Below are 26475 nucleotides of genomic sequence, written 5' to 3' on the forward strand. Positions count from 1 at the left end.
TAGAGGCTGCATATCTCAGAGTATAGATGTGACTGGGGCTGGGAAGAACCTTAGATGTTAGATAGTCCAATGCCTCCCAGTACAGATGGGAAAACTGAAGCCCAGAGAGGATAAAGATTTGCCAGGAGCCATACATCTATTTGTTGAAACAGTTGTTCACCAAACATTTATTGAGTACCTTCCCTGTGCCTGGCACTGGGTCAAGAGCTGCAAATATAAAAGTGAATAAAACTCATGGAGAGATAGGAGGCAGGCAATTAAGTGAGTAAACAAATTATTGGGATATCAGATTGTGGTGCACGCTATGGAAAACGAGGAGTGCTGGGAATGGAGGTTGCAAAGTGGTGACCAGGGAGGATACTTAAAAGGTGACATTTGAGCAAAGTCTTAGAGGAGGTAAGGAAGTAAACCATGTGGATAATGGTAGAAAGAACATTCCAGACAAAAGGAACAGGCTTGATGCAGGAGCAAACGTAGTGTATTCAAGGAGGCCATCGTGCCTGGAGTAGATTGAGGAAGGGGTAACACCAGAGAGGCAGCAAGGGGCCACAGCATCTGAGGCCTTGTAGACCAGTACAGAATGTTGGGGTTTTTTTCTGGAGTATGATGAGGAATCACTGGAGGGTTTGGAACAGAAAAGTAACATGACCTGATTTGCATACTAAAAGAGTCACTCTGGTTGTTGTGTTGAAAATAGATTGTAGGATGACAAGAATGAAAGCAGAGTGACCAGATAGAAGGGCACTGCAATAACCCAGGTGAGAGAAGGATGGCGGCTTGGAGCATCGTGGTAGCAGTGGAAGAGGTGAGAAGTGGTCAGATTCTTAATATAGTTGGAAGATGGGGCTAATGGAGTTTGCTGACAGCTTGAATGTGGGATGTGAGAGAAAGAGAGCTGTTTTGGATGACTCCAAGGTTTGGGCCTGAGTAACTGCAGGAGTAAAGCTGCCATCACTGAGCTGGGAAGACTTCTGGTGGGATGGGTTCAGAGAAAGACTCCGGGGCTCAGTCTGGAAGTCTGGATATTTGTTAGACATCCAGTGAGCACATTAAGAGGGCCTTTGAATATTTAAGTCTGGAGTTCAGGAGATAGGTCTGGGCTGGAGCCATCAGCAAACATACAAGACCAGATGAGAACACAGAGGGAGAGAGCGTAAACAGAACTTGAGTCTTGGGAGAGAACTTGAGCCTTGGGACATGCTAAGGTTAAGGGGTTAGGGTGATGAGGTCAGAAATGCTGGAAACAGTGCATTCATGATAAGTTGAAAAGAACTCAGGACTTCTAATCTAGAACCCTTTCGTCTCTGTGACAGCAGGGGCTATACTTTGTTGTTCATAAATATTTTCCCAGTGCCTATAATGGTGGCCTGGCACATACTAAAAACTTAATAAATAGGTATGGAATGAGTAAATCTAAAGAAACAGAAGTAAAGAGAGTGGTAGTCTTTAATTCTTACCAGCTCCTCCTTCCTACAGATATGGGAGGGCCAGACCTGAACTTCGTTTCCTCTCCGTGACATCTACTAAGGAACCTGTGGGCCAATCCTCCCCATCCCCCTTAACCTCCCTTCCTCTGCATTCCAGACCAGCTGGCTGGGGTGCCTGTGGGAGCAGTCGGCGGAGGGGGTAGAGTTCAAGGCGGAAGTTTTGTCCCCATTGCCAGCAGGGGAGGGAGAGGCAGCAATGACAGGAGCAGTGACCTTGGCTACCCCCCACACCAGGGCAATGGGAAAGGGAACGTTGTGCTGGGAAGAACTATTAATAACTCGTCACGGTCACAGAACGCAACACAAACTCATGGGGCAGCTCAATTTTCTGCCTGTTAAAAGTTATTAGTGGTTCTGTGTGGGAAGCCAGAAAAAATTTATATGGAACAATAAATTCCTCTATAAGCCACAAAACCCTACAAATTTGCAGCTAATAAACCCACAAATGTAAGATGATTAAGAACTGGCAAGGAAAGAGAGTTCCTTGATTCTTAGCCTCAAGAGGCAGTGTGGTCTGATGGGCTGACACTGGGCCAAAGGCAGAGAAATCCAAGTTCTAATCCTGGCTCTTAATTAGCTGGGTGTCCTTGGGCAAGTCATCCACCCTCTGTCTCAGTTTCCCATCTGTAACATGAGGATACACAGTTCCTGCCTTGTCTTTCTCAACAAGTGATTGGGGGGATAAATAAGTTATGAGACAAGACAGCCTTTCAGAAAAAAATATTTCTAATTCTCTTAACTGCAGGTAATTATTATTCGCCCAGTGACTAGTGGGACTATTAGCACTTACCTTGAGATATGAAGGCAAATTTGCAAGATTCATCTGGACCTCTGCCCCAACCCATTAGCCTGTCCCCAGAGGGCTCTGTCATAGAGCCCACCAGGATAGCTGTATAGTGGGTTGAAATATATGTAGCCCCCAGAAGATATGTTCAAACCTGGCACCTGTGAATGTAAGCTAAGCCTGGTACCTGTGAATGTGAGCTTATTTGGAAAAAGGGCCTCTGCAGTAGGAATTAAAGATCTCAAGATGAGATCATCCTTGGTTAACATGGTGGGCCCCAAATCCAATGGCAAATGTTCTTACAAGAAGATGAGACACGCAGAGGAGAGACACAGAAGAAAACAAAAAAGGCAACCTGAAGATAGAGTAAGATATTGGAGTGATGGGTCTATAAGTCAAGGATTGCCACCAGACACCAGAAGTGAGGTGAGAAGCATGGCATGGATTTTGCCTCAAACCCTCCAGAAGGCACCATCCCTGATAACACCTTGATTTTGGACTTCTGACCTCTAGAACTGTGGGAGAATAGGTTGCTTTTTTTTTTTTTTTTTTTGAGACAAAGTCTCACTGTGTCACCCAGGCTGGAGTGCAGTGGCGCAATCTCGGCTCACTGCAAGCTCCGCCTTCCGGGTTCACGCCATTCTCCTGCCTCAGCCTCCCAAGTAGCTGAGACTACAGGCGCCCACCACCATGCCCGGCTTTTTTGTATTTTTAGTAGAGACGGGGTTTCACCCTGTTAGCCAGGATAGTCTCGATCTCCTGACCTCGTGATCTGCCCGCCTTGGCCTCCCAAAGTGCTGGGATTACAGGCATGAGCCACCACGCCTGGCCGTTGCTGTTTTTTTAAGCCACAAAATTTGTGGTAATTTGTTATGGCAGCCACAGGAAATTAACACAGTAGCTATGCCTTGACTGCCTGGAAATTCCCATCCATCCTACAGAGGAGATGAGACACAGCATGGACCACTGTGAAATGACACTTCTGGGTAACATCCTCCCAGCCACCTTAGGACACATTCTGTCCAACATTAAATGGGAAGACAGGAAAGGAAGCCAACATAAATCAAGCACCTATAATGTTCCAGGCACCATGTGAAGTCATTTCATTTAATGCGATCCTTGCCAACAATATTCTCAACTGAAAACTATTATCCCCATTTTCTATTTGTGGAAACCGAGGCTCTTGAGAAGTCAGGTGACTTACACTTATCACATGCTGGTGGCAGAGCCAGGATTTGAATCTAGGTCTGCTGAGTCAAGATGAATCCTCATACTACCCCGGGAAGATCCCCGAGCCCTAGGAGGAACTCGGTGGGAGTCCACCTGGTTTCCTGTCCCTGGCCAAAGGCTGACATCAGGGCCAGGAGTGAGGCGTAGGCCAGATACTCTCAGAACCAAGTCAGAGCCAGTTTCCTGTTGGCATTAGCAGTTTCAAAGACACACAGAGAGAGGAACATTTTCTAGCTACAGTCACTGTTGAAGTAAAAATGTTCTGTGGAAACAGATCACCAGAGCATCCGTCACCAGAGGAGATTTGATGTGGAAGGTACAATTTTGTATTATAAGGCAGAATTCAATACATTTCTTCTTTGCTCTCTTCCCATCCCAGGCGCCTGTTGAATGACGGTCCTGATTTAGAGAGACAGCTGGGGCCAGATTTCTGTTCTCACTATGGCCCCAGGCTCTCCTCCAAAGGGAGCCCAGCCAGCACAGGGCTCCAGTTGGGCCTGATTTGTTCAATGAGGTTATAACAAGGCCCAGGGAGCATCATCCAGGCCCAAGAGAGGTGAGACATTGTTGTCCCCGGGTCCATCCTGGACCCTGTCCCCTCCTGGGTTCTAGCTGAGATTCAGCCATCAAGTTCCCAGATCTAGAGCATGAGGGTGGGCCCTTTAGGATGCAATTGGGTTTGCTAGACCTTTTCTTTTCTTGCAAAGATTTTTAAAGATTAGCTGTCAGGCTAGAGTAGCTCCTCATGGCCTCCAGGCACACATTTCCAAACACTGACCTAGGGTTTCAGGTCCTGAGACCTCCCAGGTAAACCTTCCTAAAAATGTTCTTCAGCATGCTCTCTTATCTCTCAGTCTAGATACCTGGGAAGTCCTACGATTGAGCTGACCTTGACGGAACCTCGTGCTAAATGAAGCAACGTGTTACGAAGCAAGAGGTATGGTTTCTAGTGGTTTACTATCACTTACAAACTATAGAGACATGGGCAACTCACCCCCAAATACCTACATTTGGTCTGATCTGGTAAGTGGAAATACTACTTCACAGTCTGGGGGCTAGACCACCTGTGATTCTCAATTTCCCAGCAAGTTGGCGTCATCTTCATTGTGGAAGTAGAAAGGAGTTGTGGATGCAGGATGGAGCATGACCTGTCTGCTTCTGGCTGAGGTTTCTTGGCAAAGTCTGGAATGATGATGACTACATCAGGAGAAATGTCCTAGGGGCTTCCTTCCTACGAGGTCAGACTTCTGCAGAGGACAGCAAGGTTTCTGCAGGAAGGGGGTGGGGTGGGTGAAGTCGGCCTGATTTGTTCTGCTAAGCAAGAGACAGGTCTTAACAGTGCCCATCCCCTGAACCCTGCCCAAATCACTTGAATTTGCTGGCCCTTTTTGAGTAAAAGAGAGCATGGTGTATGTCTCTCCCACTTTCCCCCATCTCTGAGGCAGCCCATGTGTAGATGAAGGAAGTGAGGCTCACGGAGGTGGAGTTACTTCCTCTGGCTGACCCAGCTTGCAGAGGCAAAGCCAGGGTTGGAAGCCAAACAGCCTGGTCTCCAGAGCTGAGGCCATAACAGAGGCCGTGTTGCTGCAGGTGCATTTGTGATGGGCATTTCTGTGCTGTCCTGGGTTGTGGGGTGGGGCTGCCTATGTGGAGTGAGAATCATGTAGGGCTTGCAACCTGTGGCACGTGTGTTGCATGTGCACATGATTGGCTGTGCAGTTCCAGATGCCTGTGTGGCCACGCGTGTGCATGCCCGCTCCTGGCCCCTCCTCCCCAGGTGGTATGACTGGGGGCTGCTTTCCCCACTTAGAGGAGTCTGCAGAGGAGCCAAACCACAGCTCCAGCCAAACCGCAGCTTGGGCCGCAGGGGTTTGATCTTCCCTCTGCTGCCGGAGATGAGAGAAGTCTAAGTGGCAGAGATTTACGGGGCCTGAGGGAGAAATACCCTTCCAGTGAGAAGCTCACATGAAAAGCTCCAGAGTAATAACTGAGGCTGCAAAGCGTGCCAATTATGCAACAATTAAAAGGTTTGACTATCATTTCTTTCTCCTTTTATTCTCCCATCTACTCCTCCCCCTGCCACATCTGGCTGCCCCTGCAGGCTCCCCAGCAAAAGCTCTGGGGAACAGAGGATAAAGAACACACTTTTCCCCTTTTTAATTGGAGATCAAAAGTTGGAAGAAGAACTCACCCCCTCAAGGGCAGGAAGAAAGGGGTATTGTTGAGATGGAGGCCCTCAGAGGAGGGGATGGGAAAGGAGAAAGGAGTGTAGGGCAGGTTCCTATACAGCTTGTCAGGGTCTGTAAGAATTTTACACACATCATCTCACTTAATCCACAGGCCAACCCTGTAAGATTAGTATATTACTGCCATTATGTTTCAGATTAGAAAATGGAGACCCACAGAGGCAAATGATTTGACCAAGGTCACACAGCTGGTAGAACTGGCATTGTACCCCAGGCTGTCTGATGCCAAGGGCTTTGCCACCAGGTTCCTAGCCTTAGCTTTCCCATTGGTAAAGTGGGTGCAGGCCCTGGGCTTTGTGTGATGGAATCAAGTGCTCCCGTAGATGAAAGGTACAGTGGGCGCTTAGCGGCAGGATTGCTCTGTAATTCAGCCAGCAGCAGCTGAGCCAAATGCCCTGCGCAGCAATCCAGTGGCTAATTGAGAAAGAATTAGGCAGTGTGCCCCAAAAGTGAAGAAACAGCTGCTAGTTGGCTTTTTAGAGGTGCCAACACACAGCCAGTATATGTATCCCCTCCCCAACTGATTTCCCAGCAGAGCTAACAGCGCCCACACTCCAGGGCCCATGGCATTGGACTCCCTCCTGCCCTGCTCATCCATGGCAACTCCAAACACTGCCCTAAAAGCTCTTATATCTCCTGAGGGAGGATGGTGTGGGGGCACAGGCTTTAGGAGGCTAATGACCATCTCTTGCATCCAGGATTCCCCCAAACAGCTGGCACACAGCAGGCTCACACAGCTCACATTTGACCCAGACAAAATAGGACAGCAGGCTCTACCCTAGGGACTTTCATGTATGTTTTCTCATTAACACACCCTAGATCTGCTCTGTCTCTAACTGAGGGAGTAACTCTGGGCAGGCCATGACACCTCCCTGGACATCAATTTTCTCAGATGTTGATTGAGTGGGCTAGACTGTCCAGAGTTAACTGCCCAGCTGTCTATGACAGCTAGAGAGGGAGGAACATGTAGCCCAAGTCACGCACAGTGGCAGGGAGAGGTTCCGATCATCCTGCCTCCAGGCTGGGGCATGTCCCCCACACCTCAGTCCTCAGTCTTCAGGAGGGTGAGCATGCCGGCAAAGCTGGGCTGGCTCTGCCGTTTCTCCTGCTTCAGGCTGAGCCCAAGAAAGCAGCCACACACCTGGGTCTTGTGCCCACAGGAAAAAAGAGTGGAGCTTGGGTCTCAGCATCCCTATTACTTTTCCCTGCACCACCACAAATGCCGTCAGCCCAGGCCTCCTGGGATAGGTTTTGCTAAATGGTTTTCCCCAATATATTGCTTCCCAGGTCACAGCCTGACTCTCAGCATTTTCTCCTCTGCTGCTTTGGATTTGAAAACCCCTCACCTCAGGAGTGATGTCCTGGGGTATGTCAGTGGGGTGGAGAATAAGGGGGATTGGTTATGGAGAGCGAAGTGGAGCAAGTCGGGGGCAAGAGAAACTGTGGCCATCCCCCCGACACCATGAGCTCTACCCCAACCTTAGTGGCTCGCACTTGGTGACCTGGGGGTCCTTCTTTCCCCATCGCCCCTCTCCCAGGCCTGTACCAGGTGGCTGTGGTAGCCAGCTCCCTCATGGGAGCTGAGGGACCCCAGCTGGCAGAGACGGCCACACTTAGAGAGCCCAGCCAGTTGTTTGCTCAAGTGGGGCCCACTCAGCCCACTGTGCGGGGGCTGGCAGGACTCCAGAGGAAATGATGGGAGGGTTTGGGTGCATTCTGACCTTAACTGAATTCCAGGATGATGATGTGTGAATAATATGGCTTTTTGAGAGTCAACAGCTTGGGTGCTTTTTATAGTCAGGCTGGAGCGCTGAATGGGCCATCTCCCCGTTAATCATTTAGCTAGTTAGATCAATTGGCAAACAATCCCAGCATTACTCTGTGGTATTACTCTCCCTTCCGTCAGCAGCCACCCTTACACAGATGTCAAAACTGCCATCAAGTTAGCCCCAGCCCTACCCCCGTGCCTTCTATTCCCCAGGCTTCATATTCTAATTCCTCGAGCTTCTCACAATTCCCATTTCTGTCCAGAATTTTCATTATTTTGGTGGTCTCTGCCCACAGGGAGATCCCAGGTTCCTACTCCCTGGGCCGTTCTGAATTCCCAGAGGGCACATTCTGACCACCTGAAGGAGGAAGAAATTCATTCTCAGTGATATTCCAGAGAAAGTGCCAGGGAGGGGTATGTGGGTGAATAAGCCCGGGGCCAGACCCCAGCACCTAGGCCTGCTGGCTCTTCCCTCTGTGTGCTCCCTCCACTCCAGGACTCCAGGCTTTCATCACCAGGCAGGACAGAGTTTGACCAAGACCTCAAAACTCACAGTGTCTCCAGATTGTGCAGCCCCTCGAAGCTGTGGGTCCCCAGATGCTGGATGCGGTTGTTATGCAAATGCCTGCACGGGAAGGAAAGACGCATCAGAATGGGTGCTGACAGCACTGGGGCCAGGGAATGGAAGAGCACACAGTGGCATGAGTGGGAAATTGGAGGCAGAAGCATGGACAGAATGACCCTAATGATCCATCCCTTTGTTTCTAGGAACAAACTGACTGGCCAAGACTGACTTCTGAAGCCACAATCTCCACGGCTAGATTGACCATAGGCTACCCCATTTTGATTTCCTATTAAAGGAAAAAGGGAGAGGAAAGCCTTAGGCCAAGGCTAAAGCAAGTTTCCCCTAAGCTCTAGGAGACAGTTCTGATGTCAGAGGGGCTCAAGTCTGAGGCTTCTTCTATGGCCGGGCTCCCTAGGACCCAGTCTGCCTGACTCAGTGGCCAGACGTACTTACGGGAGCCAACAGCAAACCACTGCAGACAACATATAATTAAAGGCGAAGCTTTCTGTTACAATTGGAGAGAGCTACAGATACACTCAGAGAACAGGCAGATTGGTGAGGCCAGAGGAATGAAGGCAGGCTTTATAGAGGTGGTGATCCAGAGCAGGGCCTTGAAGGACAGGTGAACTGAACAAGCAGAGGGAAGGGCATTCCAGGCAAAGGGGGACCGAAGGTGATGCAGCTTGAACAACTGGACAGAGCTATCCAAGCATAAGCCGGAAAAAAATAACATTGCATGGAAATTATGAAAACATACAACAGGGAAACTGTGAGCAAAAAGAAAGAGGATGCAAAAGGCAGGCAAAGTTTCAAGCCTAGAAGAAAAGATAACTAATGGACCAGGAACACAAAGAAATTTATCACAGTAGCCTTCTGCTACAAAACAATCCAATAAAACATTATTTCAAAGACAAATGTTCTTAAGTGAAAGGAAAAATGACACAGTAGATTAAGGAAATAAATTGAGGACCAAACTACATCACTAAAAAAAAACTAGTCAATAAATGTAAAGCAAGGGACAGTGCAGACACTGCTAAAAATTGAATTGGTGTCAGAGAGAAAACTTGAGATAATCATGATGACTATGGTTGAATGAGACAAAAATGTTAAAACAAAAACTAAATGCTGAAGACACAAAGGTGATTTAACACAAGCATAATTGATGTTTCTGGAGCAAAGAATCCAAAAATGAGACTGAAGATGTATTCAAAGACATAATACCAAAAAATCTCTAAGATGACGAAAGAATGGAATCTGCAGCTCAAAAGCATATATTGTTACAGGATAATTAAATACTGACTATTCTATACTGTAACATGTCCTAGTTAAACTATTAAATTCAAGAATTTAAAAACATCTTCAGGCAGAAGAAGGAAATCACTGACAAGGGGAAGAAAATCAGGCTGGCCTCCAAGATGTTGTTTAAATATAAAGGCAATGGGCAGGCCTCATCCAGCATAGATGGGTAAGGACCAGACTCCTGCGAGCCTGGGGATTTAAAGCTTCTGTCTGTCTTCCCTATCCTTACCCACCTGCTCCATGAGGATCCGTTTCAGGAGACAGACTCCTGTCCCCAGGGAGCTTCTCATCCAAAAGGGAAAACACTGCCTTCTGGGAGTGATCTCCCCTTAATTTTTCCCATTTCTTTCACACCTATAAACCAATTGTCATCAAACTCTATCATTCTTCTTGCCTCCTGTTGAACTTCCATCTCCATTTTCCACCCTCTTCTGCCTCCCCCAGTATCTCAGGTCCAAACCATCTCAGCTAAACATCCAGCTCCTCCCTCCAACTTCCTCCCCTAAACCATTCATTCCACCCTGGTGTCTTGGGCACCCCAAATGGCCCAGTCTGGGGGAAGTGTTGAGGCTTATAGCCCAGATAAAGAGACAAGATTACACACATGATACCACTGCTGTCCAACTAAGTGCTACCTAGGGGTCCTGTTGGTGCCAGAGCAGTGGTGAGGGGGGTTCCACATGTGGCAGAGCAACCCGGATGATGAAAGTTCAGGGTTGGGTTGAAAAGAAGCCCCTTCTCTTCTACCCTGCTTGCCTGCTCACACCTCCAGCCAGGCCCCTATACAATCCTTGATTTTAACCAAATACCTTTCTTGCTTCCCATCATATCCAGTCTTCCTTTTCTTCCTCCTGAGCCTTCCTACAGCTCATCCTGTAGTCCCTGGACAGCATTCCCCAGCTTCCTGTCCACTTCACAAGTCACCCTCTGCTAAAAGCCTCTCTCCTCCATCCCATGAGTTGGAGGCAGGTGAAGGACGAAGGGGTAATGTTTCTAGCCTCTCCCCATGCAAAGGGACCAGTTTTTCTCTATCAGCTTTGCTCCCACACCAGTAGGTTTTCTTTCCTTAGTCCCTTGTCCCTCTTTGTCCTCAGTGGGCCTCCCCCTCAATACCTCCTAGATCTATAACAGGCCTGACTTACAGGACAATTCCTTGGCTCCCACCCAAACCTTGGAGTCACCCATGACCCACCTTCTTCTTGGTCTTCTACCCTCTGAAAATCTCTCAATCAGGTCAATTCTTCCTTCAAAACAGCCCTCACAGTCATGCCGTCCCTTCCATCCCTTCTACCACCTCCTTAAACTAACTGGACTTTGACTGATACCAAGAACCTCTGAACTGACCTTCCTGTCTCCAGTCTGCCTCAGTTCCAATCCAGCCTTCAAATTAATCCTCCTAAAATACTCCATTTTAACCCTTGCCTGAAAACCTTCAAGCTTCCCCCACCCACACGGGCAGCTAGAAGCCAAACTCTCTGTTCTGACATTGCAAGTCCCAACATGCACCTTTCCAGCTTCTTCTCCTGAGCTCCGCATGGGGACCCTCTGCTCCAGCCAGACTGGCGTGGTTACTGGCAGTCAAACACACTTACTCTCCCCTCCGTGTCTTTATTGCTATCTACTTGGAATGTCCTCATTCTCTTCATTTCACCATCTTTCCAGGCCCAGGTCCCACCCCACCTCCTTCAGGAAGCCTCCCTCCCCTCCACCTCAGCCTTCCCACCATACCTATGCTGCTATGAGTCTGAACTTATCATCTGACTGTGTTAGCATAAGTGACACTACATCATTCATTATTTTTTCCCCGTATTTATTCTGCTCTTTCAACTGGACCGAAAGCCCCTCAAGGGCAGTGTCTATATCTCATAGTTTTTTGAGTTTTCAGTATACCACATGGGCGCTCAATAAATGCCTGCTCCTGCTCATCCATCTGGGGCCAACCATGAAGTTCTTATTTCTCTAGTAATCTTACCACTCACAGAGGCCTGACCCCACCCCCTCACAATGTCACGGGGATATCACCAAAGTTAGAACCAATCACCTTGTTCTGTTTACCCTCTATAAATACCCCCTACTCCGTGACTCCCAGAAGAAGGGAGGGTGTGGCATCCTGACAGAAGAATATAGTCCATAAGGATATTCATCTTGGTTCTCCAGCTTCCCAGGACAGAGAATCAGACAAACAAATTGGTGCCTGCCTTTCATCTCTCAAATGGAACTAGGTATCATCCATTCCCTCGCTTAGAAAATCACGCCAGATCTTCAAAAGTGGGGGGCGGGAGGAATGTTACCATTCAGTAGAGTCACTAACACGCATGTTCCTAAGCCATGTTCCTGCAGCAATTAGTGTGTAACCCAAAGCAATTATACATGACCTCCAAGCCCTTTTAGTAATTACCCTATGAACTTACCAATCATTCATAGCAATTAGCTGGGAGCTAATTTGCCCTCTAAAGTTCCCACTGGGAAGGCAGAGTTAACCCCAGTCCCCAGTTCCTGCCAGGGATGATATCTCCCAGGTAATTACGGTGATGGGGTTTTGCTGTCTAATTATAAGTGATGGCTTTTCTCTGCTTCTTAAGGCCTGGGAAATGAGAGGAATTTATCCCATCCCTGTGCCAAAGCATATGACTGCATCATCTAATTGTCAAATATGGTAGAAATTACTTAAGAAATTCTTGACTTATATTTCAGTTATCATGGTATAGTTATTATAGGTGCATGGCAAGAAAATAATAGCTTAATTCCTATTTTCTGTTTATAGTACCCTGGCCCTTTAGTGACTCTCAGAGCACTTTTCAAGCTCTCATGTCATTCGACCTCATGATAACCCTATGGGATCAACAGGGAATGGTCATCCTCATGCTTTTCCAAAGGGAGACCAGAAGGTTTAGCAACATGCAAAGAAGAGCAAAGCTAGCCAGACTCCAATCCAACTCAGGTAAACATGCAGCCCCCAGCCCCCAGCAGAACCCCACTGGGGATGGGGAACAGAGCAGCACTCACAGCACCACAAGGCTGGTGAGATTCTGGAAGGCGTAGTCGGGGATGTGGCTGATGCGGTTGAGGGCCAGGGTCATGGCCTGCAGGGCAGGGAGGTTGTTGAGGGCCCTGACAGGGATCTCCGTGAGTGCATTGTCGTCCAGCCAGAGGTGGCGGAGGGAGGACAGCCCCTCAAAGCTCCTCTCCGGGACCAGGGAGATGAGGTTGGCATCTAGGCGCCTGGTGGAAGAGAGGATGGAGAGGGGTCAATCCAGGGCAAGATGCAGACCAAGCTTTGGGGCTAGACTGGGCCAGCCAGGCCCTCAAAAGGGCCTTTGAGGTTCCCTGGGACTAAAGTTGTGACATGTATCCTGTATCCCACCTCTTTGAGTTCCCATATTTGGCTCCATTCCAACCCATAGTTTTTGTTTTTTTTTGTGGGGGAGGAGATAGAGTCTCACTCTGTTGCCCAGGTTGGAGTGCAGTGGCAGGATCTTGGCTCACTGCAACCTCCACCTCCCACTGGCCAATAGTTCTTGATCCTCTATGCCATATGTTTCCACGAATGATCCTCCTTCTTCCTCTCAGACCCAAGGCTGAACCCATAGCCTGTTTGTGAATAGCCAGTATTTTCCTTCACATCCATACTCCCGGGTTTCCAAACCTATGCCATAGTACCCTAGCTCTCTGAGTGTGACCTCGACCTTCCTAACTCTTCTGTGATAGTCCAAGATCATATAATGGAGATGTTCTCAGCATTGGCAGAGGGAAATATCCTCCCTCTGAACCAACCCAAAGAAAAATGCCTCCCCAAAAGTGTAAGCCCTTCCCTGTCACCCATCCCTAGCACCACCTGTTCCTTGTCCCTTCAAGGGCCCAGGGGCAAGGAGCTCCTGCTAAAGTCCTGGGGCTTCTTGCTCAGTTGATGACCTCTGGGAGTGTCCTGCATGCCACAGTTGAAGTTCTTGATTAGCTGCCTCTCAGAACAGGTGAACAGATGGTGGGCGATCCTGTTTTTGCATAACCAGAGATTCTAGGGTGATACGAGGATTACTGATGGGAGCCCTAGAAGATCTTAGCAGCCCAGCAAAACAAGGAGATTTTCAACCTTAGCTTTTTACAGATGTGCCCAGGCCATGATAGCCTTTATCAATATGCTACTGTCTCTGAGCCCCAGGTTGGGACTTGGGCTGAACCCCTACTGCCCTAAGCTGATGATCTCACAGGGACTGGACAAACTGACCTGTACCATGGATCTATTGCTGGACTTTCCTATGTTGAAGCGAGGCTTGGCCCTGAGCCATGGTCCTCCCACATAGCCATATGGCATTGAAGCCATGGAAACCCAGCCTTATCCACAAAGGCCCTATAGCCCCATAATCCTGAACCCAAAGGAGAAGTGATGTGATCAGTAGGGTGGGATGGGGTGATCTTTCATCCCAACAGCACAAGCCCCCTTGTAGAAGGTCCAGTAGTGCTTCTGTCTTTTCCCTAAGCATCTCACCAGTGCTCTGTCTGTGAAGACCTCAAGCACCATTGGGAAATACTCCCTAGCTCACCAGCAAGGGGACCATGGGTGGAAGGGCCAACACTGCAGTCTTGGGTGTGAAAGCGCATTCACCAGGACATTCTTCGAAAGCTGTAGTTAGGAAAGACTTCCCACCCACATCAAACCTGACATGATGGGACCAAAAGCCCTTCAGTGAGTGCCCTCTGCTGGCAAGGCCTGTCACCTTGGACATGGTTCTCCAGTGGTGGCCATCACAGCCTTGATGGTCTGTGGCTGAACCACCTTGGGGAGCTTCGTGCAAATGTGGACTCCCATGGACCATCAGCCCCAGCATCACCTGGAAGCTTGTTAGAAATGCAGAATTTTAGGCCGCACCCCAGACTTACTCAATCAGAACCTGGATTTTAACCTGACTCCCAGGTGATTCATTGATTCATCAGCACATTAATGTTTTTAAAGCACTGAGCTAGGTTTTCTAGATCTTATGCTCCCATCTAATGACCTTGGATTGCTGGAGAAGACAGGAAGACTGAATGAGGATGTAGAAAGCCATTTCCTGCTGTGATTAGTGCTCAGCTGGTCCTGGGAGCCCTTGTTCTTGGATTTGATCATCAATTACTCCAGAAGATGAGGGCTGTACCTCAACCTCCTGCATAAATGACCATAGCAGGCACTATGTTCAGGTGTGAACGCCCAGCACCCAGCACAATGCCTAGTTTGCAGATGGCACTCAATGTTTTTAAATAAATGGGCAATAAATAAATGAGTGAATAAATGCCCTCTAAATTCTCTGCTTCCAAGCCTCAAACTGATGGCCTGACCAAGCACACCAGTAAGCTAGAGGAGACCTGGACAGCCCCCCTTACCAGGGATGGTCGGGGATCCAGGTTGTCCTGCTTTGACACCCCATTCCATTGTGGTGAGGGCTCTCATCTGCAGATGCCCAACCAGCAGATGCTCAGACTCTCCTCCTGACCCTGGGATGGCCCTTTCCATGGGAGCAGCATCATAGTCCCAGATTTTCCAGAGACCACAGACAGATCCCTAAGCCTTGAGTCCTGCTTAGGACCACATTTGAGATGGCCTTCTTAAGGGAGGATAGGATTTCAACAAGGAGAGATGGAAAGGGGTGTCATGAATGAGGGCCTCAAGGGAAGAGAATGCAGGTCCAGTGTGGATGAGGGAAGGGAACACAGATTTCGGATATCCTTAAGAGGTCAAATTGATGGCCGGGCTCGGTGGCTCACGCTTGTAATCCCAGCACTTTGGGAGGCTGAGGTGAGCGGATCACCTGAGGTCGGGAGTTCAAGACCAGCCTGACCAATGTAGGGAAACCCCGTCTCTACTAAAAATACAAAATTAGCTGGGCATGGTTGCACATGCCTGTAATCTCAGCTACTCAAGAGGCTGAGGCAGGAGAATTGCTTGAACCTGGGAGGCGGAGGTTGCAGTGAGCCGAGATCACACCATTGCACTCCAGCCCGGGTGACAAGAGCAAAACTCCATCTCAAAAAAATAAAAAAGAGGTCAAATTGATAAGGCCCAGCAACCCATTGGATGTGGGGCCAGGGAGGGGCTAGGGCCTGACACTTCTCGCAGATCCGGGCCTTGCTCTCTGCTACTGCCTCCCTAATGGGTAAATTAACAGACCCAGGAAGCCTCACTCCCTAAGGGGGGGCAGTGCCTCCTTCTCTGAAGCTCAGGGCAGAGAACATCCCTACAGTGACAACCATGACACCAATATTAATCACTGTCTCCATTTATTGAGTCCTTGTCATATACCAGGTATACAATACCAGGTACTGTGTCCTATATCTTCTCAAAAATGAAATTGAGGTAGCTCTGATTAGCCCCATTTTACAGAGAGATTAAGCCCCCCAAGGCCCCATAGCTAGTAAGCTGCAGGGCTTAAATCTGAACACAAGTTGTCTAACGTCAAAATTCATGTGCCTCACCATTATGTAGTGTTGGCACTGAGGTGCATGACGGGAGGTAAGAACCTGTTCACCTAGGACAGCCGGGATATCAGGGCAGAGACTGTGGCTGAGCCAAGAAGATGGCCACGTACCGTAAGGAGGTGCTAGGAGGCAGGCAGGAAGTGGGTCAGGGCAGGGCAAGGGGAAAACTTCTTCTGTGATCTTAGGGGGCACTTGGAAGTGGCCTTTGCTATGCATGTGCCTATGTGTGAGTACACACATTTGCCAGCCACATGCATGTGCACACTCATACATGTAACCTACAGTCCTGGTTAGTCCATCTCCTGCATTTTGTGTAACCCATAGGCAGGAGAGCTTGGGAAGGGCCCTTTTGCCAGGCTGGGCCAAGCATGGCAGTGGCTTAAAACAGGGCCTCACCACTGCACTCCAGCCTAGGAGACAGAGCGAGACTCCGTCTCAAAAAAAAAAAACAACAAAAAACAGGGCCTCACTTTCTCCGTCTATTAGGGAAGGGCTGGGTGGGCTGAGCCTTCAGGCCGCTTTCTGCTCTGTCAGGGAGAATCCATCTTCTGTCCTGGCTCATGGTATCCTGAAGGGGCACGGTGGAGTAGCCGAGGGCTGGAGAGGGGAGGTGTTTGCAGCCCTGCTCCTGGTACTTGGGAACTGGGACACACCAAAGGAGAAAGGGAAGCAAACTGGCAAATGAAGAAGGTGGAATGAGCACATGGAAGAAATTGGCCAGGCCTATGTTTGTGTTTGGGGTGAGCAGAGAGTCGGGGCATTTACACTCAGGCCAGGTGGGCTTGGGGGTGGGGCATGGACCCAGGGTAGCACTGCCAGATATAGCAAATAAAATAACACGCTGCCCATTTAAATTTGAATTTCAGATAAATAACAATTCTTAGCATAAATATGTCCCGTGTAATATTTGGGACAATGCCCAGTTAAATCTGAATTTCAGATAAGCAAGTATAAGTTTGAGTAAGTCCCATGCAACATTTGTATTTTATCTGGCAGCTCTGACCCAGGGGGCTCCTGTGAGGTGGAAGGTGTGGGCTTCGCCATCACACAGATGTAGCCACAAATCCCCTCCTTCAACCTTTTGTGTTGCTTTCCTCAGCTGTATTGTTTGATGACCTGCCCACCCAAGAGACTGTGAGGACAAACACCCTCTTAGAGGGAGACTCCACGAAGCACAGAGGGGAGTGGAGGAGGCAGCAGGAGACAGGCGCAGTATTGGCCTCTATTAAACTTTCTCCTCTCTCCCATCCCTCGCTCTCTCTTTTTTTTTTTTTTTTTTTTTTGAGACAGAGTTTCACTCTTACTGCCCAGGCTGGAGCGCCATGGTGCAATCTCAGCTCGCTGCAACCTCTGCCTCCCAGGATCAAGCGATTCTCCTGCCTCAGCCTCTCGAGTAGCTGGGATTGCAGGCGCACGCCACCATGCCCAGCTACTTTTTTGTATTTTTGTAGAGACAGGGTTTCACCATGTTGGCCGGGCTGGTCTTGAACTCCGATCTCAGGTTGTCCACCCGCCTCAGCCTCCCAAAGTGCTGGGATTACAGGTGTGAGCCACCGCACCCAGCCTCCCCTTTCTTTTCTTGTTGGACACCCCCTCCCTGCCCCCAGCAACCTTTGACTCTTGGGACACCTAAGGGTCGACACCTGGCTATAGAGCAATCCCTCCTACTATCTCTCCAACCAGCTCCCGGTAGGATAAGGTGCTCTCTTGAGAAATCCCCCACCCTTTCGAGTCAGGGTTCAGGCTCCCCTGGGATCTCTAGTCCTCTAGGGTAGGTGGGTCCTAGGGTCCCCTGCCATCTGGCAGCCCGGAGAGGGGTATTGGATTGCTGAAGGAGTCTCTGAGCGGCCAGTAGAATCCTCCACTTGAGACTAAAAGACCTTTTTAAGCAGCTCCCCGTAGAAGGTGGGAGAGCCAATCCTGATGGACTCTGGCTTGGCAGACAGAAGAGAGCAATTATACCAATTAAGCTCTGGAACAGAATCAACAACCCCCAACAGCGCCTCTCGTTCTCCCACGTGGACTGGGCCCTTCAAGTGATTTCTGATTATAATTCTTACCTGCAGTAATGGGGCAGATTAGCAGGGACCTCACAGGCCAGTTTGGGCTTGCTTAGACTCTGGGGAAACAGCTTAACCTGTCAAGGGCCAAACTGCTTCTCATACTCCCCCAGCTAAAGGCTGAGGCTGAAGCAGGGAGGGAAGGAGGGAAGGAGGGAAGGAGGGAAGGGGACCCTTCGCTGGGGACATAGGGTCCTGGTCTGAATTGACTGAAATGAGATGAGGACCTAACAGGGAGCAAGCGTAGCAGAAGAGCTTTAGGTTAGACAGCAAGAAGTGACCCCCTGACAGCGACCCAGGACAATAGTGTACACTAAGAATCACACTATATCAGAGCCTGAAGGAGCCTTCCCGCCTCACTCGTCTCATATGAGGAGCCTGAAGTCCAGAGAGATAAAGAGAAATGCCCAAAGGCAGAGGTAGGGCTGGGACTCAAACTCAGAGCTTTGCTGGGTGCGGTGGCTCACGCCTGTAATCCCAGCACTTTGGGAGGCTGAGGTGGGCGGATCACCTGAGGTTAGGAGTTCGAGACCATCCTGACCAACCTAGGGAAACCCTATCTCTACTAAAATAACAAAATTAGACGGTCATGGTGGTGCACGCCTATAATCCCAGCTACCTGGAAGGCTGAGATAGGAGAATCACTCGAACCCTGGAGGCAGAGGTTGTGGTGAGCTGAGATTGTGCCATTGCACTCCAGCCTGGGCAACAAGAGCAAAACTCTGTCTCAAAAAACAAAACAAAACAAAACAAAAAAACAACTCAGAGCTTCACTCTACCAGTCTGGTTCCCCCAAAGCGAAGGAATGACAGAGAGACTCACACCTCTCTGTGCAAGATATGGATATGCAAGAAGCATATCTCCTTTGGAAAACAGGGGCCCTTACAGGCCACAGAGGACTAAATCAATCTAATGGACCCTCTCTGGGATTTATTTCTCTAATCCATCTTATATCCTACCAGATTTTAGTCAAATACAAGATAAAGGGGACAGATTCAGGGGTCTGAGTGGGCCATGGACGTCATCAAGTATTCTTTTAAAAACAAGCACGCATGTCAAGCTCCACGCTCAGGGCCTTGCCACAGTACCTGCTCCCTGAGCGCAGGCTGACTTTAAATTCAAAGGTCAGTGTGCCCTAAGGCAGACGAAGAGGAAAGCAGGAGGAAGACGGCAAGTGTCCTCCTCTTCTGTTCCATTCAGGTCAGCCACGACTTGGGTCCCCTCCCTAGCTCTGAGACACATTACATGAGAAGACACAGCAGTCGTAGGACAGAGGGCTTTAGGAGCAGAGAGAGACTGAAACCCAGAATTCGTGAGGTAAGGTGGGTCTGAATGAAGTAGGCTCCACAGGGCTGGGGCACATCCAGGAAGGAATTCCACTTCTCATTCAAGAAGAGGAAGATGGTGCCTCCAGAGTCTCTTCCATGACATGGTCTCATCCTAAGAAAGTATCTCCAGCCAGTCCTAGGACCAGCCAGCCCATCAGGGTTTTGCAGAGTGGGAAAGGAGGGCCAAGGTTCTGTTTCAGATACTGCACACTCAGAGAAGGGGAGCCTCTAGCCAGCTTTCTTACAGTGACTTACAAACTCAGGTTGCTGAATTTAGTGGACTTCTCTGCTCAAACTCCCAAGCCAGCCTGGCTGCCTCCCTCTCTCCTTGAAGCTGCCCATCACTGAGACCCTCCTGAATAGGACTGGCTACATAATGAGAATGAAAAGCCTGTGTTCTAAAATTACTAAAAATCTCAGCCGGGCACAGTGGCTCACGTCTGTAATCCCAGCACTTTGGGAGGCCCAGGCGGGAGGATTGCTTGAGCTCAGGTGTTTGAGACCAGCCTGGACAAAATAACAAGACACCCTCTTTAGAAAAAATTTAAAAGTTAGCCAGGCATGGTGGCATGCTCCTGTAGTCCCAGCTACTCAGGAGGCTGAGGCAGGAGGATCATTTGATCCCAGAAGTCGAGGCTGCAGTGAGCTGTGTTCACGCCACTTCACCCCAGCCTGGACAACAAAGCGAGACCCTATTTCCAAAACAAACAAACAAAAAACTTCAAGATGGCAATAGAGCACTAAACCAGTTGCAGGTCCCTTCTGCTGTCAGGGCCCTGGCAACCACACAGGTCGCAGGCCCTTGAGGTCGGCTCTGCTCCCAAACTAAAAAATCCTCAAAAGCGTGGGCTAGGCCTTCTCCTGTTCTCATTTCCTAACCGTGCCAGTGAGAGGAAGAAAGAGGCTGGAAGGTGAGATACCTTGAGGGCAAAGACAGTTCATTTGACACAGGATTACTGATTGTTTGCCCCTGGCCAACCCCAGGGCTGGTTTTCATCTCTGAACCCCTGACCTCTACTTGGCTACATAGCTGACTTTCAGTTGAACATGGGAAGGGAGAGAATAGAGAAAAGATGTGGGTGGGGAGGGGGACATCTCAGTCGCTGGTTGGAGTAGAGAATGGAGGTTGGAAGGGGGAGGATACTGAAAGTTTAAAAAAAAAAAAAAAAAAGCAGCCACTATGGAAATGGTTATTCTGTGGGGAACATATTCCATGTGGGAGCCGTTGATTGCCTGGAGGGACCAACAGCCCTGACCGAGAGCCTGCCAGGGAAGGCAAGGATTCCAGCAGGGAGCAGGCTGGCACCTGCCGAGCAGTGAGGAGATGCCCTCGGGCCTTCCATAGGCGGCAGGGCCCAGCCTCCCACACCATCACCAGCTGGCAGTGCCAGGTGCCAGCCTCTGCACGGAGGGCTACAGGGCCCCGATGGGGTGGTGGGGCCCCCTGCCCATGGCATGTCCTGGCCCTGCTTGGCAGGAAGGCTTGCTCAACTGGGGAACACGCAGAATCTGCACCCACAGACTCCACCAACTCAGGCATGGGTGCTCATGAGCCTCTGCCTTCCTGCGGACTGACACCCCTCCCAGTCCCTCTCCTGGAGAACACAGCCTGCATTCTGTGAAGTCCCTTTATGGTCTCATGAGGGCTTCCATAAAGCTCTACTGCCCCCCTATCCCTCCCTCACTACCCATCAGACTGCCTGAAACGCCTCTCATTACAGATGGTATCATTCCCTTTGTCTTCAATTCAATAGGATTGGATTAAATCCAATAAACATTCATTGAGTGCCTACTATTATGCCAGCCTTGTGCTCAGTTCTAGTGTTCAAACTTGAATAACACATAGTCCCTTTCCAGAGAACCTCTTACACTATTTACTTTGCTGTTTGATAAAACAATATAAAAACCTTAACTTTTATATTGAGGAGCTAATTGCCAGGTGTGCTCAGCATTTACATATATTATCATAGTTAATCTTCACCCTAGCCCTGTGGAGTAGGAACTTTATGCTTCCCATCTTGCATGCAGAAAAGGAGGCTCAGAGGAATGAAGCCATTGGTCTGACTCCAGAGCTACCACTCAATTCAGGCTTATTGATATGACTTCTCCTTATCAAGACTTGAACATCAGAGCTTGTCCTGAAAGGCCTGTCCCATGTAATGAAAAGAAGCCTTCTCCGTTAAGTAGTTCAGTCCTAGCCAAGGCCTTTAGGGGGCTGAAAACTGGGGCTGTAGCCAAGGGACTAAGCAGTGTGTCTGCACTAGAAGTAGTCACCAAGCCCAGAACCCATATGACTGGACTCCAGAGCCAGTTACAGGAAGCTCCCCTTCAAGCAGGTGCCAGGGATTGACCTACATATAGTCTGGGAAGCTAAGGACTCCCCAGATCCATCATCCCTCCATCTTGGGTGTCGTATGCCTCTGGTGTTCTCTAAGACAACACTGTTCAATAGAGCTTTCTGCAGTGAGAGACATATTCTGTATCCGCCCTGTGGCTATTGAGCTCTTGAAGTGTGGCCAGCATGACTGAGGAACCACATTTTAAATCTTATTTTGTTTTAATTGACACATGCCACAAGTGGCTACCATACTGGATGGTACAGTTCTAAGCAATTAGCCAGGCTCCACACAAGACAGGAAGGATACAGAGATGAATGAATTTGGTTCCTGCCCTCAAGGAACTCATAGTCTAGCAATGAAGATTAACAAATAACCAATTGTGATTGTGTGTGTGTGTGTGTGTGCGCGCGCGTGCGTGTGTTAGACAGAGAGAGAGGAAAAGAGAGTCTGTGTCTGAAAATGGTGTACACCAAGAGTTGAGGAAACGAATTGAAGGGTGTGGAACCTTCAGCCAGGGAGGAAGGACAAACTTCCTAGAAAGGGTAAAGATGGGACATTTGTGTTGAGTCTTGAGGAATAACTGAATTTTCACCAAGTGGATGAGGGTAATGAGCATTTCTGGCAAAGAAGGGTGTGTGCAGAGGTACTGACCAAAGAACAACATGGGAGAGGAGAACAACTCATCTGTGCTGAGAGCAGAGGGTCCTGGGTGACGCAGGGAGTGAGGGCTCAGGGCAGATGGGAAAGGTAGAAGGGAAGAGAACGTGTGGGTCCTTGGGGGCTTTATGGATCTGAACTTTAAATTGTAGGCATTGGGAAGTCTGGGTTGAGAAAGACCACTCTGGTGGGGTGGGAACCGGGGTGTGAAGGCTGGCAAAGGTCTTGTTCCTGCTGATACAGAGGGCGCTATGATTTCAGACGAGTCCCTTTCCTCTCTCCAGGATCAGTGTCTTCACCTGCTTAAGGAGGGGGTTCACTTCAAGAGTCCCTGTGGCTCTGTCCTTCTGAGAGTCTGTACCTTCTTTGGACAAATTCTTCTGTGCTATGTCCCCGTGTCCCCAAGCAGGCCAACTTACAAGCATGTGGTGTTGTGCAGAGGCACAGAGTAGCCAACCCCCACTCCCCGACTCCCCAGGCATCTCAAAATGACCAAATTCTACCATTTGGATAATATTCTTTTCTTAGAGTGTAGAAGCTGCCCGTTATTTTTTTTTTTTTTTTAATCTGGCAAGTATTATTAGGTAGACTTTTAGTGGATAACAGCTTTTTGAGAGAAGCTTCTAGAGATGAGACACAGACTTGGAACACAGGGAGCTTTGGGCCAGAGAGATGAGGAGCTGGGAAAGATGGTCAACAGAGGTGGGAGACAGTAAAAGGCCAACTTCGGAGCTTTGAACAACTTTACCCAAGTGCCCACTTTGGTCACTTTTCTCCCCCATTCCATGGGAAGACCCCTGAAGACATGGGCTGTGTCCTCTCTTTCCCTGGAACTTGCCCACCATGGATATTCAGTCTGTGTTTTTTATCGATCTAGTTTCAGCATTGTTCAGAGGATTGCTTGCTGGGGAGACCGCAGCAGTGGAAGTGAGAGCTGACAGGGACCCCACTTAACCAGGGAGGAAAGGAGACTCTGAAGGACCAAGTGATTTGTCCAAGGTCACAGAGTAAAGAGATGGCAAAGCCAGAGAAGGCATTGGTTTTGAGTCCAGTGTTCTTCGAGTTCAGTGTTCACCTCTCTCCTACCCTTGTCCTCTTGGGAGAAGAAGGTGTTCATCGATTCCTGCCCACCCCCACACACAGTGCCAAGGGGGACCCCTAGAGACACTTCCTGGGGCACTGGTTGAGGAACTTTGAAGACCCTCATCTCTGAGAACCATTCCTTGGCAGCATCCAACACTTGGGGCTCATCCCTTGCATCCCAGCAGTGCCTCTCCCCATCTGGAACCCATCACCAGGCCCTCACAGAGCACACAAGCCATGAAGAGTCCAAAAGTGACAACTCTCGGGAGTCGGAGCCTGGGCACTTCTGGTGGGATAGTCCCATGGTGACAGACAGCATAGGGAGCAGAGGAGGCCAACTGAGCCACCAGAAGCTGGAGTGAGAACTCCACTTTCCTGCAGGGGTGGGGTGGGGGTGATGGTGGATGGAGCCTCGAATTAACCTTTCCATGCCCACTTACAATTGAGGGAAGAAGGGCAGGTGGGAGCTAGAGCAGCACTTTTCTCTTCCTCTCCCCACCCAGGGAAAAAGTTTGTTGGAGGAAAGTGATTTCATCAGCTCTGATTTATGCCATCTAATAAGATCCTTCCCCTCACTGTCAGCCTCTCAGTAGATCAAAGGTGGGATATTAAAATGAAGGCAATTCCAACTGGTTCTCCAGGCTATGCTAATGCCTCAACTCCCCTTTCCCTCCATCTGTCAGGAGAATTGATGGGTGTGCAAGAACCCCTGGGGGGGCAGAGAAAGTGCTTCCTTTCTATACATCAAAGGATGATACCTGAGCATTCCTCCAAGCTATTCCTTGTATTTTATTCAGCAGCAATATATAAAAATAATTACCCACCCTCCAAGAGGCAGGCAGGGAAGTAAGCGCCTCTGTGTGTAGCCTTTATGAGCTTCCCCCAAAGACACAGACCTACAGATCTGGGCAGAAGGCCAGCTTTGTGGGTGACAATCCCGGAATCCTGGGGTGGGAACTACAAAAAGCCATCTCATCCATCCCCCAGCCTCCAGCCATTGAATTTCAGACATCAGGCTGGTTTCTGGGGACCTTCGTGGGCTGTCTGATATGTGCTTGGGAGCTGGGTCCTGTGGTTGCTTGAGGCCTGGCTGCCTGCCCTGGCAAAAGGGTGGCTGTGGTTGGTGGAGGAAGAGGCTGATGGAGATCTTCCCGACTTGCCTCTCCAGAAAGGGGGCAGTGATGTCAGAGGCTTAGGGAATAGAAGTGACATCCCAGAGTTTTAAAGATACTTAAAAGCTGTCCTAGCAGACTTTGTAGTAATAGTCACCAGGGAAAACCAAGGCACGTATCAACACTTCTAAAAGTACCCTAGGAGAAGGGAGAGAAGAAATGGGAAAAGTCCGTATCAACTCTGGCTTCCCACAGGGTTCCAGTCCTTCCCACAATCTATTTTCTCCCTCATTCCCAAGAGCTCCCAGGCTCTGTGTGACCAGTATGAGAACAGGAGAGGTTATACCTGTGTAGTTTCAACTCTCCCCTCCACAGCCTCCCTATTTCCTGGCCCCACATCCCTCCATCCATCAGTTTCTCCGTTCATCCATCTGTCCATCCACTCACACAGACTACACAATCATCCCCACTGTTGTAATCTTGTTTTTCTCTTGCTCAGAATTATCTATGGCTTCTAGTCAACCCCAAACTCTTTGGCTTGGGCTTCGAGATCCCTTCCCTGAAATGACTGTCTCACCAGCATAATTTCTCAGAAGATCTCCCCCAGTTCTCTATTCCATATGCAAATGTGCCTCTCGCCTTACCTCTTTTCCCACAGCGCATGGTTTATTCATCTTTGGATCTTTGTATAGGTTGGTGCCCCTCTTTGAAAGATGTTTCTCCATCCTCTCTTCAAAGCTCTCCTTAAAACTCCTCTTTCTGGAGCCTCCTGACCTAACCTCACATGGTGCTCTTCCCTCCTATACGCAGTATCTTCCAAGTCCTTACTGATTGGTCCACAAGTACCCACCACACCCACACCCCTGTGCTGAAGCCATAATCCCTCTCTAGCCTAGGGAGGAAATGAAGGAACAAGTCAAACACACTCAAGTTGTTTCCAGTTAAAATGAAAGAAAACTTAGCTACCTTCTCACTAAAACACCTATGAAGATATAGAGAGAAAAAACAAACAAACAAAAAGATGTATGCTGGCCAGGCGCAGTGGCTCATGTCTGTAATCCCAGCACGCTGGGAGGCTGAGGCAGGCAGATCACCTGAGGTCAGGAGTTCAAGTCCAGCGTGGCCAACATGGTGAAACCCCCATCTCTACCAAAAATACGAAAATTAGCTGGGCATTGTGGTATGTGCCTGTAGTCCCAGCTACTCAGGAGGCTGAAGCAGGAGAATTGCTTGAACCCGGGAGGCAGAGGTTGTGGTAAACCAAGATTATACGACTGCACTCCAGCCGGGGCAAAAAAGGGAACCCCTCTCAAAAAAAAAAAAAAAAAAAAAAAAAAGACTATTGTATAACTCTGAAAATAATTTATTGAGAGTGTAATAGAAGTTATTTGGCACCCTCAGTAAGGTACAAGAAATCATGACCTCTCTGAAACAGGAACAAAAATCCATAAAAAAAAAAAAAAAGCTAAGACAGAAGAACAACAGCAAAAAATAAAATAAAAAAATAAAAGGCAAATTTCAAAGACAAATTGAAGTGCAAATGGAACTAAGTAACTAAGTGAGATATGGGAAGACTGCAGGGGAACTAAGTTGAAAAAGCAAATCAAATTTGCATTGTAGGTGATAGTGAGTAGACCTAGCCCAGCAAAAAACTGATTTAGCAATGGGGAGAACAAACATAAGACACTCTCCTTGAAGTCAGAATAAAATGACAAAGGGGTGAAAATTATGGAAATAAATATGAGATAGATAGAAAAGAGAACTGAATTTGAACTTGAGAATCATAGGTATTCCAGATGATTAAACCCAGAGTGAATGCAGCAGAAGCACATGATAGCTGTAATTGAAAGAAAACATTTGAGCTGCAAGAATAGTATAGATTTAAGATGTTTATTGTATCCCAAGCAAACTAAGTGGAAAGAATACCTCAACACATTCTGGCAAACATTTCAGTTGTAAGGATAAAGAAAAAAAAATCTTGTAAGCATTCATAAAGAAAAAATATGCTCTCCTTGAAAGAACAAAATGATAAGGCTGACCTCAGAATTTCCTGTCACACTGCATATC

The 26475-nt window shown here is 48.7% G+C and overlaps 1 protein-coding gene across 2 annotated transcripts in view; it reads right to left on the bottom strand.

The window, feature by feature from the left end:
- LGR6 (leucine rich repeat containing G protein-coupled receptor 6) overlaps positions 1-26475 on the bottom strand; it is a 123012-nt gene that overhangs the window by 30926 nt on the left and 65611 nt on the right. The window contains exons 5-6 of one of the 2 annotated variants that reach the window (XM_025398334.1): positions 12386-12601; positions 8069-8140 (exon numbers count right to left, since the gene is read on the bottom strand). The exons of the other annotated variant lie outside the window; for it this stretch is intronic. Of the exons in view, the coding sequence (XP_025254119.1) occupies positions 8069-8140; positions 12386-12601 (288 nt within the window). The remainder of the gene's footprint in view (positions 1-8068; positions 8141-12385; positions 12602-26475) is intronic. 2 annotated transcript variants of the gene reach the window in all.

The sequence above is a fragment of the Theropithecus gelada genome, chromosome 1 (assembly GCF_003255815.1).
Source record: "Theropithecus gelada isolate Dixy chromosome 1, Tgel_1.0, whole genome shotgun sequence".
Taxonomy (NCBI): domain Eukaryota; kingdom Metazoa; phylum Chordata; class Mammalia; order Primates; family Cercopithecidae; genus Theropithecus; species Theropithecus gelada.